The 18,468-nt window shown below is 38.3% G+C and overlaps 1 protein-coding gene across 1 annotated transcript in view; it reads left to right on the forward strand.

Moving 5' to 3' along the window:
• LOC139734699 (intermembrane lipid transfer protein VPS13A-like) overlaps positions 1–18,468 on the forward strand; it is a 115,663-nt gene that overhangs the window by 34,202 nt on the left and 62,993 nt on the right. Inside the window, exons 7-23 of the mRNA XM_071645492.1 lie at positions 708–788; positions 1,903–1,960; positions 2,695–2,822; positions 3,249–3,539; positions 4,245–4,452; positions 5,337–5,434; positions 6,447–6,604; positions 6,949–7,150; positions 7,673–7,731; positions 8,292–8,444; positions 9,233–9,317; positions 9,914–10,001; positions 10,593–10,707; positions 12,125–12,266; positions 14,859–14,912; positions 16,815–17,006; positions 17,791–17,950. Of these exons, the coding sequence (XP_071501593.1) occupies positions 708–788; positions 1,903–1,960; positions 2,695–2,822; positions 3,249–3,539; positions 4,245–4,452; positions 5,337–5,434; positions 6,447–6,604; positions 6,949–7,150; positions 7,673–7,731; positions 8,292–8,444; positions 9,233–9,317; positions 9,914–10,001; positions 10,593–10,707; positions 12,125–12,266; positions 14,859–14,912; positions 16,815–17,006; positions 17,791–17,950 (2,272 nt within the window). The remainder of the gene's footprint in view (positions 1–707; positions 789–1,902; positions 1,961–2,694; positions 2,823–3,248; positions 3,540–4,244; positions 4,453–5,336; positions 5,435–6,446; positions 6,605–6,948; positions 7,151–7,672; positions 7,732–8,291; positions 8,445–9,232; positions 9,318–9,913; positions 10,002–10,592; positions 10,708–12,124; positions 12,267–14,858; positions 14,913–16,814; positions 17,007–17,790; positions 17,951–18,468) is intronic.

Here is an 18,468-nt window from a genome sequence, read left to right on the forward strand (position 1 = left end):
AGAACTGGTTTCGGCACGTATGCTTAAACTTTTTGCACAGTATATCTTTTCTATGCATCATTATTTTAAACAAGATCTCAGAATGTTCTTTTTTAATGTAAATAAATGAACGATTAAGATTATGTGTATATTCCATCCCACTTTGGTACAGAGTATCTGCATTCTTCAGTGTTGATGTTAGAGTTAGTTGATAATAAAAAAAGTATATGATTCATTTTCAATCATATGATCCAAAATCCATTATCAATGAAAAAGAAATGAAAAAAAAAATGTGGAAACCATGAGTTGGTGTTCATAAAATTCCAGTGTATGAAAATAAGTGTCTCTTACTTGAACCCTTATCAAATGAAATTGGAAAACTTGTTATATTTTGTCATTATATATGTTTACTTTCATTTAGCTATATGTACATTCTTTTCTTTCTTTTTGCTATAACACTTTGTACTGTGTATAAACAGAGATGGTCTCAAAGTTCATTGAAGCATCACACATATAAGTTTTGTTAGCTTGTTCAGTTTTCTTCTATTTTTACCCACAGAAGTGGTTCTTTGGTTTATGTTTTGTTCATTACTTATTAAGTTGATTATATAACATGATATATTCTTTCAAACTATGGTTTCATATTGAATATGTCCTGGTTTTAATCTGATGAGAGGAAACATAAAGAGATCCACTGCTGCATCTTCCATTTGTATACTGCTGTGTAGATGCTGAAGCTGGACTCACTGGCTGTGTACTGGAACTCAGGGTCAGATCTGTACACTACGATGGAGAGAGAAGCCCTGCTGGTAAGCATCTATGTCTCTCCTGTGGTCACTGTTGGGTGGTTAAACTAGTCATCATGTAGGCTAATTGATGTTGGGGGCTTCTTGGGGAGTATGTGTCAATCTCTAACCCCAGACCTCACTCTATCCCTATCTCTGTCTGTCTGTCTGTCTGTCTGTTTGCCTGTCTGTCTGTCTGTCTGTTTCTCTCTCTCTCTATCTCTCTCTCTCTCTCTCTGTTTTCTGTCTGTCTGTCTCAATATCTCCTATTTCTGTCTTTCTGCTTGTCTGTCTTTCTGTATCTCCATTTGTCTATCTTTCTGTCTGTTTCTCTCTATATATCACACAAACAACCGATATGTCGAACCCTCCTCTGGGCGCTGTTTTATGAAGAGTTATAATTGATTATTTAATTGATTTCAGTCATAAGTCTATGGCAGCCTGTGTGTTAAGGAAATTTAAAATAGATTGTATCTCTTGATAAAACAGGGCTCTGAGCTATTTAATATCTCTCATTACTCTGTTAGTATGAGGGGTTGGATGGGGGAATGAACATTGAGTATCAGTGATTTGCTTTGGCAAATGAAAATAACTCACACAATACCATCCTCAAGTGAGGATTAAAAAGAGGTGAACCAACTGTCTTGAATGTCAAATCCTCATTAAGCAACAAGAGATCACACCTATGGGCCTGTTGCATAAAAGTTACTATTGTGGTAACTTTGCCATCCAGTGATAACTACCATGGCAACAATACTCAACAGCCAATCAAAATCAAGAATTCCATGGAAGTTACCATTGGATGGCAAAGTTACCATAATAGTAACTTTTATGCAACGGGCCCCTACTAATGGAGCAAAGGGTAAATGCTCTGGAAACATTGGGATGATGCAGTATCAATTTCACCTATCTGGGTTTTTGAGTCATGGAAGGAGGATTCTGTAAATGGTCATCATAAATCACACCTGGGAAAACTTCACTATGGACTGTGTATTAAATTGTTAGCAAAACAATGTCCTTTGTAGTCTGGTGTTCTCTTTGATTTGGTTCAATTGCTTTCCTCTTTTACCAAAACAGCTACCTCAGCTGTGCTCTGGATTAATTGAATCAATTGTTGTTTTTGTTTTTTTCTCCACAGGAAAAGATGAAGAAGTCAATTGCATCCGAAGGCAGTGCACCACAGGAGTACAACTACTGTAAGTTGATGGTGATAATGCCAACTCCACAGCTGATAGGGGCCAATAAGTGTACTGAATGTGTGTCAGGGCATAGTGACTGTCATCTCACCTTAAAGTGTTTGACATGTGTTTAAAGAGCAACCTTAATTCTTTGTCTCATTCAGTTGATGATGGATTTTGATTTATGAGATATGCAAAACCTTGCTGTGGAATAACAATAAAGATTTTCCCTTGTTAATGATAACAATGATCGTGCATATGTGTGTACTGCAATAAACTAGGTGATGGGGGGGGGGGGGGGGGGGGTTTAGACTGATTTTATATAGTTTGTTTTAACATGTAGCACAGTGTGATACAAACTACAGTGTTTCATCACACTACATATGTTAGCGTATTACACAAATAAATGTGCCTCAGAATTCTATGAAATCTTATGAATTTGGATATGATATGCAAATTAAACTATAAATGATAAAAGGATTATTTCTTTGAGGGCATGTAGTGTACTGTGTTTGTTGTTTTCATGTGAACTGTGCAAATGATCTAGTCAAGGTCCATATAAATTCTTCACAAAGTTTTTTCACATTCTGGTTGCATATAATACACTTGCCTGACAAGCATGGGTGCTATACCTTAATCTTATGTGTGTACCATAATAAATCATCTATCAACAAATTTCTAGTCATAATTTCTGTTTCTACAGTGATTAATTGAAGCCAATCAGTTTCATATCATCTTTTCCACCTGTTTAGTGATTGAGCCAATCTCCTCTCAGGCCCAACTGAAGCTGAATCCAAAGCCCGAGTCTGACCTCTCCATACCTCAGGCCTATGTCAACCTCGTCGTGCAGAGCATCGGCGTGGCCCTGAGGAAGAAACAGGTGATAATGAGTATTTCTGTTTGTTTGTTTGCTTGTTTGTTTGTTTATCTGATTGATTTCCTGGTCGCAGTGGCTTGATTGATTAGAAGATTGTGTGATCTTGCAGCAATAATTAGTCAACTTTTGGATTGAAACAAGCTGAGTCACTCTACATGACACAAAGGCAGATTGGGTTGCTCTTTTATGTTTGTAAATCTCTTCATTGATGCCTACACGCACAAAAATAAGTCAATAAATAAATGTTGTCTACAGATGTCATAAGTGCTCATTAGAATGAAATCACAATTCTGTGATGGAGTTGCTTGCTCAATTTTTTGCTCCATTTCTTATTCTTGTTTATTTCACAAGAACGTTCAGGGTGAACAAGATTTAATTCTCTTGAATTGTTCTTATTGTTTGTTTTTAATGTTTATTTGATTTGCTCAGTACCGCGATGTGATGCAGCTACTTGGTTCCTTCGAGACGATGGCCCGCAACCAGCCGTACCGGAAGTACAAGCCAGAGGTTCCGCTGCCGGGTCACGCCAGGGAGTGGTGGCACTACGCCTACAACAGCATCCTGGAGGAAATTGTGAGGAGGCGGCGCCGTATGTGGTCTTGGGACCACATCAGGGCCCATCGCCGCCTAGTCCGCAGCTACATCAACCTCTACGTGGACAAGCTGGACACCAGTAAGCCATCCAAGGACCTGCTCAAGGACCTGCTCAAGAACCTTGAGGTGAGGTTGCCTAGCCTGCCGTATGGTAGCATATATTGGAGCGATGCTCAGCCAAGGACATGAATATGCTTTAGGATTTGGATTAGAGTTTATTCAGTTTAGGATTAGGGTTAGGGTTAAGGTTAGAGTTAGGGTAATGTTGGTCTCGGTGTCCTAGGGTAATAAACCGAGTAAACTCTAACCCTAATCCTAAAGCATATTCATGTCCTCAGCTGAGCATCGCTCCAACATATGCTACCCTGCCATACACTGAATATATCAGCTGACCGTAACTCTTGACTCATTTACTGGTTCTGTTGTTTTTGTAGTGCAGTGAGTTTCATTGTTGGATGCTGATTTGTTAGTTTTTTGTTGCAATTATTGTATAGAAGACTATGATGATGGAAGCTGTGCCTACAGAATTTTAATTGCTCCTAGCACAACACTCTCTCTTAACAATTGCTGACATGTTGCCAGTTTTGGAATACTGCAGGAGCACAGAAAAAAAAAATCCCCCACATATCGCCTCGTAGTAATCCTTTGCTGCCTCTCGTCATTTCCAAATCTAAAGGCAAATGAGATTGAATGGGTTAATTTGAGAATGGAACTCTTAGTTTGTTTTCCCTTATGTCAGACAGCTGCCCCACATCATTTCCAAATCCAGATGTGAACAAGATTAAATTGGTCAGTAGGAAAATGGAACTCTTTCTTTCTCCTCCCGTGCAGGACATGGAGAGAGAACTGGATGTGTTCAACATCACCCTGTGTAGGCAGCAGGCGGAGGTGGAGTTCAAGAAGCGAGGGAAGAAGAAGAAGAAGGACAAGGGCAAGGGAGGGGGATGGTTCGGAGGATGGTTCGGCGGAGGAGGGAAGAAAGAGGAGGTGACTCAAGAGGAGGTGACTCAAGAGGAGGATGAACTTGCCTCCATCGCCAGTGAGTCCCAAATTGTTATCACGATTGACGCCATTTGCTTAAACTGTTGCAGCAATATGCCATTTTAGAAAGAAAAAGGACAAAGTCTGTCCTGTGTTCAAAGTGGATATTATTTCTATGTATGTGTGCATGTCATGGAAATTTGAATATTAAGATTTTGTGGAGAAACACATGGATTGCTAGGTTTTTACCGGAAATTGAGTTAATTGTAGCACTTGTCAATCACCTTGAATTGTTGGTGAGTCTTAGTCAAAAGTTCAGCTGAGGATCTAGCAGATGGTGATGATCGATATTGGTGCTATTTATAAATCAAATTTGCTTTTCTTCATCTGAACTTTGTTCAGTAGCCTGATGCAAGATTCAACCCCCCCCCCCAAAAAAAAAAAATGCACCTGCCATAATCAATTTTTGTTTCCTGTCTCATCATCTAATTTGCATTTCATATGAAACTGACTAATGCAGGTTTCTCAGAAATATCTGTCTTATCTTTGATGGTCAATCTTTGACATCTTTCTTGCATGCAAAAGTATCACAGGTCAAGTGTTTGCTTGATAATTCCAATGTGTATGCGCAACAGTAAGTTGAATGATATAGATTAAAAGTCATGCCTAAAAGTTAAATCTTTCTCTTGGAGCCATGTGGAGTCCAGTTACCACAGGTTTACATGATTTTGATGTTGATTCTTTATGTTTGCATTTGGTTTAGTTTGCTTTACCATGAAAGATAATAGCTCTCCAACATAACCTTTATATTATGATAGCAGCGTCCATCATATAAAAGCTGCTCACATTTCATTGCTTTTTTCTGCAGATTTAAGATAAGCAATCAAATCAAGGTTATGCAAATATGAAACAAACTTTTGTCTCACACATAATTTCTGTCAGATAAATTCCAAGAGGCTATGACTGAAGAGGAGAAAGCCAAGCTGTATCAAGCCATCGGCTACACTGAATCTGGTGGAGATTCAACCCTACCCAAAGATGTAAGACTTGATGAAGGCACGGTAGTCCACGAAGGGTTTGAACATGTTGCTGCAACATGGTCAAATTCTTGTGCAACATCCTCAAACGCCAGGAGCATGCCATGCAACACCCCTCGAATATTAGCAACATGCTCAATGTAAAATGTAATCTACATGTGAAGAACATATGCAAAACTTGAAAAACATCAAATTATTTCGAAAAAAGGAAAACATGAGTCCGATCACTGAACATAAGTAGCACAACAAAAAATATGTCCTAAAATATTATGCACTCCGTGCACATTAAATTTGGGCAATATTCTCACATATAGAGCTTGCGACATGCTCAAATTTCAAGTTGTGGACCACCCTGTGAAAGTGATCATTTGATGTGTTCTACTGACATTTACTCATATAATATTCCTTCATATGATATGATACAACCTGCTATGATGTTTTGAATGTAATTGTCGCATAGACTTAAATTGGTACCAGTATTAAATGTTTAACGTAACACTATCACCACCATGAATGCAGAATAGGCCAAATAATGGTAGTCACACTCCATAAGTCAGTGACAATTAAGATAGGTTTATGGTGTAAAAAATGTGATGAAACGAGAAATTCAGTATAGATAGGATTTTACAGATTAAAAAGAAAACTGGCCATAGTTTAATGACTTATGACAAAATCTGTCATTCAATTATGTCACAGAAGTGGCAGAGAGCTTCTTCAGGGCATCATATTGCTGGAATGAGACATGCTATTACTCTAACTTCTAGCAACTGTTGTTACATCAGTGGCACATGAATTACAAACAACAGATCGCTAACTGTTACCACGGAAACTACCATATTATTGTATATTGTTGTAATCTATGGAACTGGAATCAGAAGTGACATATTCACATTTGCATTGTCAAAAAAAAAGATATTCCTTATCATACCATTAATATGGCTTTGTGGTATACATTTTTCTACCTAAAGAATCATATGAAGAGTACAGTTATTTATCTATGTTGTTTCCTGTGTAGTATGTAGGAGTAGATGTGAACTTCAAGCTCCATGAGACCAGCGTGAAGCTGTTTGACACAGAGGAGGAGGAGGAGAAGGACGAATTGCAGGTCCTAAACCTAGCCGTCACAGATCTGGGCGCAATCTTCAAACAGCGGCCATCTGCACAAGCCATCAAGTGAGTGGAGTCATATAGACAGTGGGGTTGATGGTTGGAGTGCAATTGTTACTGATGATGGAATTTGCTAGATGATGATGTTGCCATGGTGATGACAGTGCTAATGTTAGCTGAAATGATGATTGTGTTGATGATGATGTTGATACACATGATGACAGTGACATTGCGGGGAGCATGATTAAATGATAAATCCATAAAATACAATATGTACTGTATTACTTCAAGCAATATTATTTGCTTTGACGGTGAGCATGTTGGAAAGTTGTGAACCATAGGTGTGAAACAACAAAAGTTATGTAAAACAAGTACTTTTGACTGAGCCTTTCTGTGATGTGTACAAACAGACTTGACCTTGAGCTGGGAGAGTTCAGCGTGCTCGGTTCACCCGTAGCGGGTCAACGACCTCAGATGGTGGAGTCGCAGGTCACTCAGGACGACACCAAGGTGCCAGAACTGAGTCTGAAGTTTGAGACTAACCCATTGGATGGAAAGGCAGATCAGCGGGTGGTGCTGAAGACTCAGCCACTTAAAGTGGTCTATGATGCGGTAAGACCAGCCCTTTCATTATCCATACGTTTGAAGAAGAGTGTTAGACAGCTCTGTGTGTGGACAGTTACCCTGTCATTTAGATCCAAGTTGTGTGTTGTTTTTTTTTTCTGTGATACTTCAGTACTCTATGTGTTAGATCATCTCAAAAAAAAAAGAAAAAAAAAAGCTGTAAACATTTTGATACATTTCTGTGTTTCAAATGTTCTTGGAACGTTTAGAGTTACAGCTTTATTCAAGACTATAAGTCCATACATGTACTTGCACACAGTGTTTGTCATCTAATCTCATATGCAAGTCCCTGGCTGCCTTTCATGTTGTGAGTATGGTTACTTATCAAACACTCATGATTTAGTGTTTGAATGTCAAAATGTAGTTGATTTCCCAAACAGTGAGATGTGTTATAACAGTATCAGATTCATCATGTACTCCTGTTAAGCAGCTCCTTGTGGTAAGTTTGTACCAGGAATGACTTCATTTCAAACACCTGATGATTTTTATACCCTTCATTACATTTTTCAGAACACTGTCAACAGTATTGCAGCTTTCTTCAGCCCACCAGAAGATGTACGACTAGATGAGTAAGTTAATGAATTCAAGTCTAATAGAGGGAGATAAACACTCAGATACACACAATCTCCTTTCCTTTCTCTCTGTCTTTCTCTCTCTCTCTCTCTCTCTCTCTCTCTCTCTCTCTCTTTCTCACCCTTAGCTGTATGGCAATATGCATTTTAGGTATGTTCTGCCTTAACCTCTCCCAATCTTATGCAATCTTTAAAGGGATGGTTTAGTTTTGGTTGAGACATGGCTGAAGGTTTGTAAATTTTTTGGTGAGATAATGAGAAACCTTTTGTGAAATATGAAAGAGCAGTGGCAGATCCAGAGGGGGTGCACTGGGCGCACGTCCTCTCTTTATTTTTGGTTAAAACAAAAGAAATATAAATTAAAAAATAGGGGTGCGTGCGCCCCCCCCTTTAATTTTGCTAAGGCGCCTCCCTTTTACAGAATTCTGATGGAACTCTTACAGAACTCTTACAGAATTTTAATAACTATTAAAGGCAGACTAGAATTATCCGTCACCACTATTTAAGACAGACAACAAACACTGAAATTTCCGCTGGTATCCTTTTTTCCATCCCAGCCTGTCAGCGGCAGCGATGTCAAATTTGACCGAGTTGGGCTCCACGTCCACCACTGGCCTCCAGTACATGGTCGACAACAAGCAGATTCTGGACATCAGCGTAGATGTCCAGTCTACGTACGTTATCATCCCAGAAAAAGGAGTCTTTGATGGGTAAGATTTGAAAAATGTTTCTTTTTTAAGGAGTTCATACTGATAAGCTGTTTTGATACTACCTTGGCTGTCAGTCTACGCAGACGACTGAAGTGTCAGTGAATAAGGGTGCATTATTCATGTAAGACCTAATACCATCACAGTGATCTTTATGTGTGGGACTGTGACATCACCCACCAGAGTGGATTAGGCTACTCTACATTTATGACTAGTCTTATGAGCCGTTTCCAATGCCAAGGGCCAGGGTAATGGCAGCAAGAGTCTTGGGTATGATATAGCTATTAACCCATTGGAGGACAAGTCTCGAGTATCCTTGGGCAAGTGCCTATGGGAAATGCGTGTTGTAACAAAATCAGCTCGTCCTCAACGGGTTCAATTGCATGAGTATATATGGAAGGTTGAAGTTAGTGGCAACAATGTTCAAGTACATAAAAGATCCATCTGTTGATGAACTAACTTGCACCTTAATGGATGAATGTCCTTAATATTCAAAGTGTCATTTGTATGAAAGGCAACTGTATAAAAGAACTACATTTGTAGTTGCCTAGCTTTTAACCCGTTGAGGACGAGGACAGAGTATACTCGGGCAAGTGTCTGTGGGAAATACGTGTTGTAGCAATATCAAACCGTCCTCAACGGGGTAAGTGAACTCAGAGTCAAGCTTACAATGTGCACTCAACTGGGATTCCTGAGATTGAAGGAGTTTAAGTCCCAAATTGATTTATTTTTTATGATTCTGATCTTTCTCTTCCCACCCCCACCCCCTCCCCCACCAACACCGCCACCAGCTCAGGATCGGTGCTCGTTGTGGACCTCGGCAACCTGAAAATGAGGACGGAGAGTGAGGAGAGACTAGTGGGAGAGAGGACTGAGGTAAGACGGGCTGAAATCGCCTGGCACGTAGGGATTACATCACCCTCGTTTCATCCCATCTTATACTACACTGAGCTTCATTACACCCACCACATCCCAATTGTCGAATGCCAGGGTTTGTTTAATCTCTTGAAAGGGACATTTGATTAACTGAAATGTTTTGCAGGGACCAAGGTGAAACATTCTCTGCAAGCAAATTACTATTATGTGCTGACACACTGGTTTAGTGGAATTGAAGAAGAATCATTATTCTCCTTTCCAGACCTTTTTACAGCAACTTTTCATTTTGTTGAATGTGGACAGTAATGTCAGCCAAAATATATGAATGTCAGTATATTCACGATAAATATGTATTTCTACTGCATTCATGAAATGCCAACAAAAGGATAATGATATCAAAACTAAATAACATTTTCACAGTGCCTAATATGGGTATGTCATAGCACATAGATACAGCACTGAAAAGTTGAAATAAGATACAGAATATGATAATGAACATTGTGATGTGTATATAGCAAAGGAGAAAAAAAAACAACAGAAGAAACAGAGAAATGAAATAGCTCAAGTTTTTTGGATTTATTTATCTCCATCTGCAGAATGAAGCGCTGGAGGACCTGATGAGGAAAGCCTATGACAAATTCAGCCTTGACCTCCAGAGTGTGCAAGTCATCTTTGCCCCTGCAGGTAGGTGTAATGAAGTGCTGGATACAGTTCCTTCACATTCCCTTAAATTTTTTTCCAGGCATCCATCTGTCATTCGTCAACATTAACTTGTCCCAGTGTCTTCAAGCTGTTGATTGAATTGCTGTTCTAACTATGTGTCTCTTCTCGTGGTAAAAGGCGGTGCCAACAGATGGTTGAAGTAGATGGCAGCAAAAGACTGCAGCACCAATGATAGAATACAGTAATTGCTACAACAGGTGGTAGCTATTTTATGGTGATAAGTTGCTGCAACAGGTGGTTGCCAAAGCAGTTGGTAGCTGCAGAGGGGCAGCTTTGATGAGTAGATCCGACAACATTAGCTGTTACAACAACTGGATGCCCCTACAGTTTACTTCTGTACTTGAGCATTAGTTCCAACAGGTGTTCATTGAGACAGTAGTTGGTAAAAGAATTTGCAGCTTCAGTCAAGAATTTAATTTTCTACAATCCTCGACTTCTTTAAGACAAAAGCTGATGCCACGATGTGTCAAGTTTCTGCTACAGTAGATGGATTGATACAGCAAGTGTTCACTCTGACAAACCAGACGGTCGTTGCCTCAAAATTTCTTGCAGGTGAGGACTGGCAGGCGGCCAGGAAAGAGACAAGCACACCTCTGCACCTCCTCCAGCCCATGAACCTCCACATCCTGCTCCAGAAGTGTATGGTGGAGGATGCCCGGCTAGCCAAGTAAGTCCACCTGTGTGATATAATCTCTCAAACCATGGTATTTTTCACACTCCAGAGAAAGACCTGGAAGTTACTGTTATACAACGCATATTTAATGAGGTTTTTATGCCTCTACCACAAAGTGTCAACGGAGGCATTATGTTTTCGGGATGTCCGCCCGTCCGTCCGTCCTTCTGTCCGTCCTTCCATCTGTAATCAATTTGTTTTGTTTCTTCTTTTTCTTTCTAAGGCAACCGCAGAAATCACGGTCTGAGCTCAAAACTCTGTACATTTGTTGCTGTTCTGTAAATTTTAAATGGCTCTCTTTCTTACCTTAAAGCTGTGGTATAGTGCCTTCAGCACTCAAAAGAAAAAAAAAGAGAGAAAAAAAGAAGCATGTATTGTTAATAGTGCTTATCCTGGATATTGAGCAGTTGGTGTGCATATCTTCTGCTTGTAATAGCAGAACACATTCTTGTCTTTATCTTTTGTACCTGACTTTATTTTCGGACTGGCTATTAAATGTTAAATACCTCGACAGTTTTCAGTATGATAAGACACAATGTTTGGGCATTGATGTGTATTGCATTTCTGTAAATATAAACACAAATAGATAAATGAATGAATATTAATGAATAGTATATAATATATTATAATCAATAATTAAATACTAAATAATCTAACAAAAATAAACACCAATGTAAATTGTTTGCATATTTTGTGGTGCTAACTAAATATTTTGTATCTTTAGAATGCAGTAGGGAAGTACACAGATCTCCCAGTAATTGATGAATATATGCATGGAGGCCAATAGGGTTGCTACAAATGTTGATAAATCATTTGACCAGTCTACACAATTTATGAGTGTATATGAGTTATCTTGGACCAAAGAAATCAGCTAAAGGTACAGCTTTTCGTATATCAAAGCCATGATAATCTCATTATCGTACACCACACCAAGTCAACTTTATGCCAAGATAATTATGGTGGGTTTTCCCCCGTATGCAAACAATACTGTGCTCTCTTCAGAAATCACCACACAATTATTTGTACGGCAAATACTGCTATCATGGCATGGACAACTACATATTTGACACCACTACATAAAGACCCCTGGGGCTTTAAAGTTTGATCATTCATGTTACAGCACTACACTAATTCATTACACCTTTACAGGGAGTCCCGAAAGACTGAAAAGAGCTTTTTTAAAATGTAGGGACTATGGTATACTGATATTCTATATCACATGCTCTGCAGTGCTTTTAGTATCAGATGTGTCTTGATAAGATGGCAATAACAGTCCTAAGTCTGGATCATTTATACATCACCGGCCAACTGGGCAAATCAATTTCTCACCTTGTTGGTGTCAATCATATAGGGAGGTCTGTGGCTTTCCTTGAGCAGCTGTCTCTCTATTATGTTCCTCTCCCCCTCCCAGGATGAAGGTGAACGGCGAGCTGCCGGACGTGTCGGTCAACCTAACGGACAGTAAGCTCCAGCAGATCCTGGCCCTAGCAACCAGCATTCCTCTGCCATCATCCAACCAGCCCAGTGACGAGGCTCTTGACAAGCGTTCCACGGTAACACCCCCCTTGCCAACAATCTCTCCCAAAAGGGAGAATGCCATCTTTTTGTGTGGTTGCTCACACACAAAATTATATCTTCTGCAAGTGATACAATATTCACAGTCTAGAGAAATCAATGCCATGCAAAAGCTTTGTCACTCTTGTCAAATAAAATTCATCTCTCTGAAGTACGTAAAGAGCTGCTTGGTGCACCTCACCAAATTAAGCTGTAAGCTTCCTACCACAAAAAAAAAGAGCAGAAAAGTAATTCCTTATATTTACTCATTCACAGAGACAATAATTATATCCATATGGTACAGCTTTGCAGCAGCATCTTTGTAAAACAAAAACATTCCACTGTTATTGCAATTGAAAAACAGCTTTGTGCACCTAAAAGCCATCATCTTTGAATCTCTACTTTCAGTGACAATTTTCTAACTTTTTGCTTTCAAGGTATTTAGCTACTCAGGAATTTCAGAGAAGTTCTTTGGAATTCTTTTTGTTTTCATCTTCTTGAATCATGTCAAAGGGAGACATGGGGGAAGATACAATATCTAAATGATTTGTTTCTACAAGAATGATGGTGATTCGCTCAAAATAGATTGTCTGAGTGAAATAATAAATGTAAGAATATTGGGTATAGTAGTTTGAGAATTAATTGTCATAATTTGCTAGTGTCACTTTTACACAAATGTTCTATAAACTAATGTTGACTCTTTATGTAAAAACCATCATCAACTAAAAGAGAATGCAATGAATGTAATAAGCCTGAAAGTAATTGATTCAGAAGTCTAATAAATGTTGCAGTATATATTTTAGATTGATCTAATTTTCTTGAATTTCGCACATCGACCTATAGTTGCGAAATTAACAGCTTACAAAAATATCGCCTCACATAACATCCATGCATTGTTTATGTTCTCAAGGGTGTGAAATCAACTTTTCTCTTTCACTTGGGAAAATGTCATGCAGATTTCATTAATATTATACTCACAAAATATATGACGTATACAGTATGTTTATCACAACTCTACTCACCGTGTTATACCTTGTGCTGCACCTGCTCTTTCACACTTTTTTCAAGCTGAGTTTCTTCAATAACCTTTTTGTCAGTGAACATGACTGGTGCTCTTAATATTTGAAATCAATATGCAAAGCGCCCCCCCCCCCCCCCCCCCCCCCCATGTTAAAGTTGATGTCGGTAGAGAAGAATGGAATCATTCAAAACTGCAGATGTTTCTTTAAGATTGAATACAGAGCAAGAATGTAAAGAAGGTGGTGATGTCAGCATTTTAAAAGTCCCAAAGAACCTTAAAGGGATCGTACAGTTTTGGTTGAGACCTAATTTCAGGTTTCTAACATTTTTTTTGTGAGATAATGAGAAACCTCTTATGAAATATGAAAGAGCATGTAATTCTATGAGGAATTCAACGTTTATTTGATAAAAATTGGTTTTGAAATGGCTGAGATATCCAAAAAAGAGCGATTCTAGTAAAGTGTGGGACCCACACTTTACTACGATCACTTTGTTTTACTTTGTTTTTGGATGTTTCAGTCATTCCAAACCCGATTTTCATCAAATAAACCTTGAATTCCTCTTAAAATGGTATGTTCTGTACTATATCATAAGCGTTTCCTTGGTATCTTGCAAGAAGTTAAAAGCCAAATTCTCATCTCCACCAATACTGTACCATCCCTTTAACTAAATTTACATTTTCAAGGTATGTTCAGGAATAATAAGTTCTGTCATTTACATTGAATTTTTCTTGTGTTGCAAATGATATAGTAATCATAATGTGTAAGGATGAGGGGTATGTCTCTTGTTGATTTAGTATCAAATAAAAAAACAAGACTTCCATATTACAGTCAACCTTGTGTAAGTCAAATCCAAAGGGACCAGAGAATATAATTCGACTTGAGTGAATCTTTGACATACACTATAGAATCCACACATGTTGTATCCATGCTGGATAGGATATTCCTTCCTCTTTGATAGCCATATTTTTGACTTGCACGAGGTCGATTGTTAGGGGAGGCTGACTGTACTTTTGAGTACAAACCAATAGGAGAGTTGTGAGGTAATGACATCATCATCTCCTTCAATTTGAATATGTGGTTATGACCACTATTGCTGTATTGTAAAACATGGAAAACTTTCACTTAAAGATTCCATATAGTGAGCATTTTCAGTCACATTTTAATGAAAACTTTAGCATTTTTTAATAAGTCAACTTGAACATGACGTGGCATGATGAGGAAAGAGACGGAAAATCTAACGTTATCAGTGTTATGCCAATGAATCAATTTTGTTTATTTTTTGAGAGTTAATTTTTATTTCATTCTCTATGTTAAAGTAGAAAAATTAGTTTTGTCCTAATGGCAGCTAAAAGAAAACTTTTCCAGATTGATCCGGTCTGGCGGTAAAGAAAGCTTTGCATCATGCTGAACAACACTCTTGTCTTAAAGCTGCAACTTTTAGCACTGTCTTTCATTCATAATTCAAAAAAAAAAAGATGCACACCCACGCAAGCACATGCTCATTCTGTGATTCACCGACCTGTTCTCTTCCATCCCTGTGCTGCTTCCCACCATGCCTTGCCATGGCAGGACGCCGACTCGAGCCCCGTCGGCAAAGCTTCAAAGCCCGCGGTCGCCCCCACTGTAAGTGTCGCGAAGCGCTTGTCGTCGTTCGAGGAGTCCGATGGTTATGTGACAGCGAGTGAGGGCACAGAGGCAAGATGAGTTGTTTAGAGAATGGACTGACTGACTTACAAACAAACAAACAAATCGGTTTCTCACCTGCCATAGTAACCCTCTAACTCATTGTTATGCCACCAGTGAAGTGTTGACCATGGCTTCTCTGCATGTAACCTCTGGTGTGTCAATTTAGGGCTTTATCCACACACTTTTGTGTGCATGATTTTTTTTTTTAATTCCTCATGACATTATTGCCTCACGCCATTTTGCTTTCTGTTGTTACAGATTTTCTTTATAGCAGTGAATAGAAGATCAATGTTTTTGTTACCTTGTTTATTTTCATTATCCTTTTTCAAAACAGATAGTAGTGTTGGCTGCATCAATAAATCATGATAATAACAGGGACAGTGAATAATGAATGCAAAAGGCAAGCTGTATTTGATGTGATCATTTCAACATTGTAACAAGTGAAAATGTTTAGAAATTTGATTTTTTTTTTCCAAAAAGAAAGGGTTCCAAATTTATTGGGTTTCCACTTATTCCCTACAGTGTTTGAACTGATTTCCAAGTCAAAGTTGTTTGATAGATGTAGAAAGGGGAAAGGAAGCTCGAAAAAATTTCTGAAGAAATAAGTCTATTCTCTGAAGTAAGGGGCCTACTTTACTCAGTTTTCTAAATCCATAGGTGCAATAAGCACACCAGTCTTTTTAATCAACTTGATACTTCTGTTTTGATAGCAAATTATAAACTTCTTTTCAATTCATTTCCATGTATATAAAGAATTGGTCTACCATTACATTGATGTGGAAACAACTTTGCAATTTGTCATTAAGTGTAGAGGATGAAGATATCAGTGATGATAAGAATGACCATCAATGTATCATATAGGTGTCAAAGGTACAGACCAAGTAAAGAAAAAAAATAGTTATCAACTACTTGTATTGCATATTTCAAACCTTTTTTTCACAAGTGCATGCTAATATGACATGAACCCCCCCCCCAAAAAAAAAAAAAAAAAAATATATATATATATATACATTTCTCTTTTAATAAAATGAACCTGATTTGCCCATTTATACCGGGATTTAAACCATGACTGAAGTTAGTTTAGCCCTATTCTCTCCACACACCACTTGCCTCTTGTGTATGTGTGTGGGATGTGTTTGCATTTACATAAAACATCCAAAGCATTTCTTTTTGTTATTTTTCTTAACTAACTAGCTTCAAAGTTTCATTTGATTCGGTTGTGATTTTGTGACCTTTGTGATTGTTGCTCATAGTTGGTGTTTTGTTGAAAATTGTTGGCATACCACACTTTGCCAAGTTTTGTGTGTTTACAGGGTCTTTAGCATTTGGAATATTTTCTCTGAACCTGATACACAGGAAAATGAAAAGAAGTTCATTGTTTCTATATAACACCATTAAATATTTGTTGGGATTATTCCTTTATTAAAAATTCATTTCTTCACTTACTAACAATTTACAATTGTTTCTTCAATTATTAACTGCTGTACAATTTTTGTCAATATTACAATAATCTCAATTTCTGTACCTCCAAAACCTTTTTTCAGTCTTAATGGAATGCTTGATCTCTTAATTGCTGTCTTAATTGCTCTCCTGAGTTATGTAATATTGTTCTTGTAAAGTTTATGAGAGTGATAAGTTCAGCCACTGGATCAAAATTTGAGCCAACTCATTATATTTTTGATCAACAACAACACCAAAAAAAAAACTAAAAAGAAAAGAAATCAAAGTCTTTGCTTTTGTCTTAATTCGTTGACATTTAATACAAACGCACTTGGAGAAAATTAATTCCGTTGAACCTCTTCATTGCCCTAACTGGCATTCATCACCATTCTCTGACAGCGTTATTCTGTGCCGAGTGATATGTCAGACAGCAAACTGATGGCAGTTGCCGGGGACGACGACAGCGACGAATTCCTCTCTGCCGACGAGGGAGACCTTCCAGTGACGGCAGAGAAGAAGAGGCTCGTCAAGCAGGAGAGTACGACTGCCTACATGAGATCGGACGTTGAGCTGCAGTTTGAACTCAAAAAGGTTAGTCAGTTGGTGTTCATGGCATTATTTACCATTTGTAGATGAAACAAAAACTCAGCTTTAGTGCTTCAAAATAGTTCTAAAAATGTGAGTCAAGGATGAGAACAACAAATGTAAAAATGTTAATTAGTATAATCAATGTTAAGTATTGTTAGATATACAAAATGTGAACAATAGTTATAATAGAATTTCTAGACTAAACCGTCTACAGTAATTTTTTTAAAGAAAAATAATGATAAATCCGTATGTTCTAGGCTTTATTGCAAAATTTTTATATGGTAAAATGTTTTGTGATACAACAAACTGACCTACACTTATGCATTAAAGGGGATGGCTAGTAACTGATCAGTGGGAATCAGTGGGAATGCTGAGGGATGATTGTTCCAATCCTAGTGGGATTCATTTAAGAGTACATTATATATCTACTGTTGTGTGAAAATTATTTGCTTCAGAATGGTCTCATATTCAAGTAATGTGCAGTGTAATGTTTCCAGGTAAGTGTCCCTGGTCAGTGACGGGGCATTAATCTGCACATTACTTGACTATGAGACCGTTCTGAAGCAAATAATTTTCACACAACAGTAGATATATAATGTACTCTTAAATGAATCCCACTAGGATTGGAACAATCATCCCTCAGCATTCCCACTGATTCCCACTGATCGGTTACTAGCCATCCCCTTTAAGTGTGATAACTTGAACATCATGTTGTTGTTGTTGTTTTTTTACTGTCTTATGACCAATGAGTACCATGTACCATGGATTTGTGTTTGGACTTGGACAGGTTGCCCTGAATCTTGGCCAGTTGCTGCCAGATGGGTCAGAGACCCCTCTCCTTGGTGTGGCCATCCACTCCCTGGGGGCCAATGTCCAGGTCCGGCCGCTGGACTTGGCTGTTGGGGTCTCCCTCGGCAGCATTGCGGTGCAGCATTTCCAGTTCACTGGTGAGGGGTGGTAGATAAAAATCGAATCAAAATACCTTACTGCTAGATCATCCTGCTACAAGTACAAAAAAAAAAGTAAATTGTGTGCATTGTAGTGTAATCTTTACTGCTTTAAAGAGCAAAAAATGAAATAAAAACAAAACAAAAAAAGCTTGTGAACTAATTGCTATGTTTCCTAAGGTCTGTATGCCCCCAGTATCATCAGTCAGTCCGCAGCGCGAGCGAAAACGCATGTATTTATTCAAGTCGTATGCACGGCTGAGCGGTGCTTGCATACGTAATGAGCAGATACATGGTCATGAATAAATCTGTGTAGAACGAGTATTTCTTGTCAGTTTTCGACACTTTTAGTATCGACTGAAAGAGAAAACATTAGCAAATATGCTCATGATCAAAATAAAACGGAAAAGAAGAATATAGAATATCAAAATCTCTCTCGAAGTTCGGTATTGTATTCAAAAATATTCCTTCACGTTTGACGCCAAAAAACTAACCTGAAATCTTTCATGCCCCTCTAA

The sequence above is a fragment of the Diadema antillarum genome, unplaced genomic scaffold, assembly GCF_040938485.1.
Source record: "Diadema antillarum isolate AM-2024a unplaced genomic scaffold, OU_Dant_1.0 seq00000541_RagTag, whole genome shotgun sequence".
Classification (NCBI taxonomy): Eukaryota; Metazoa; Echinodermata; class Echinoidea; order Diadematoida; family Diadematidae; genus Diadema; species Diadema antillarum.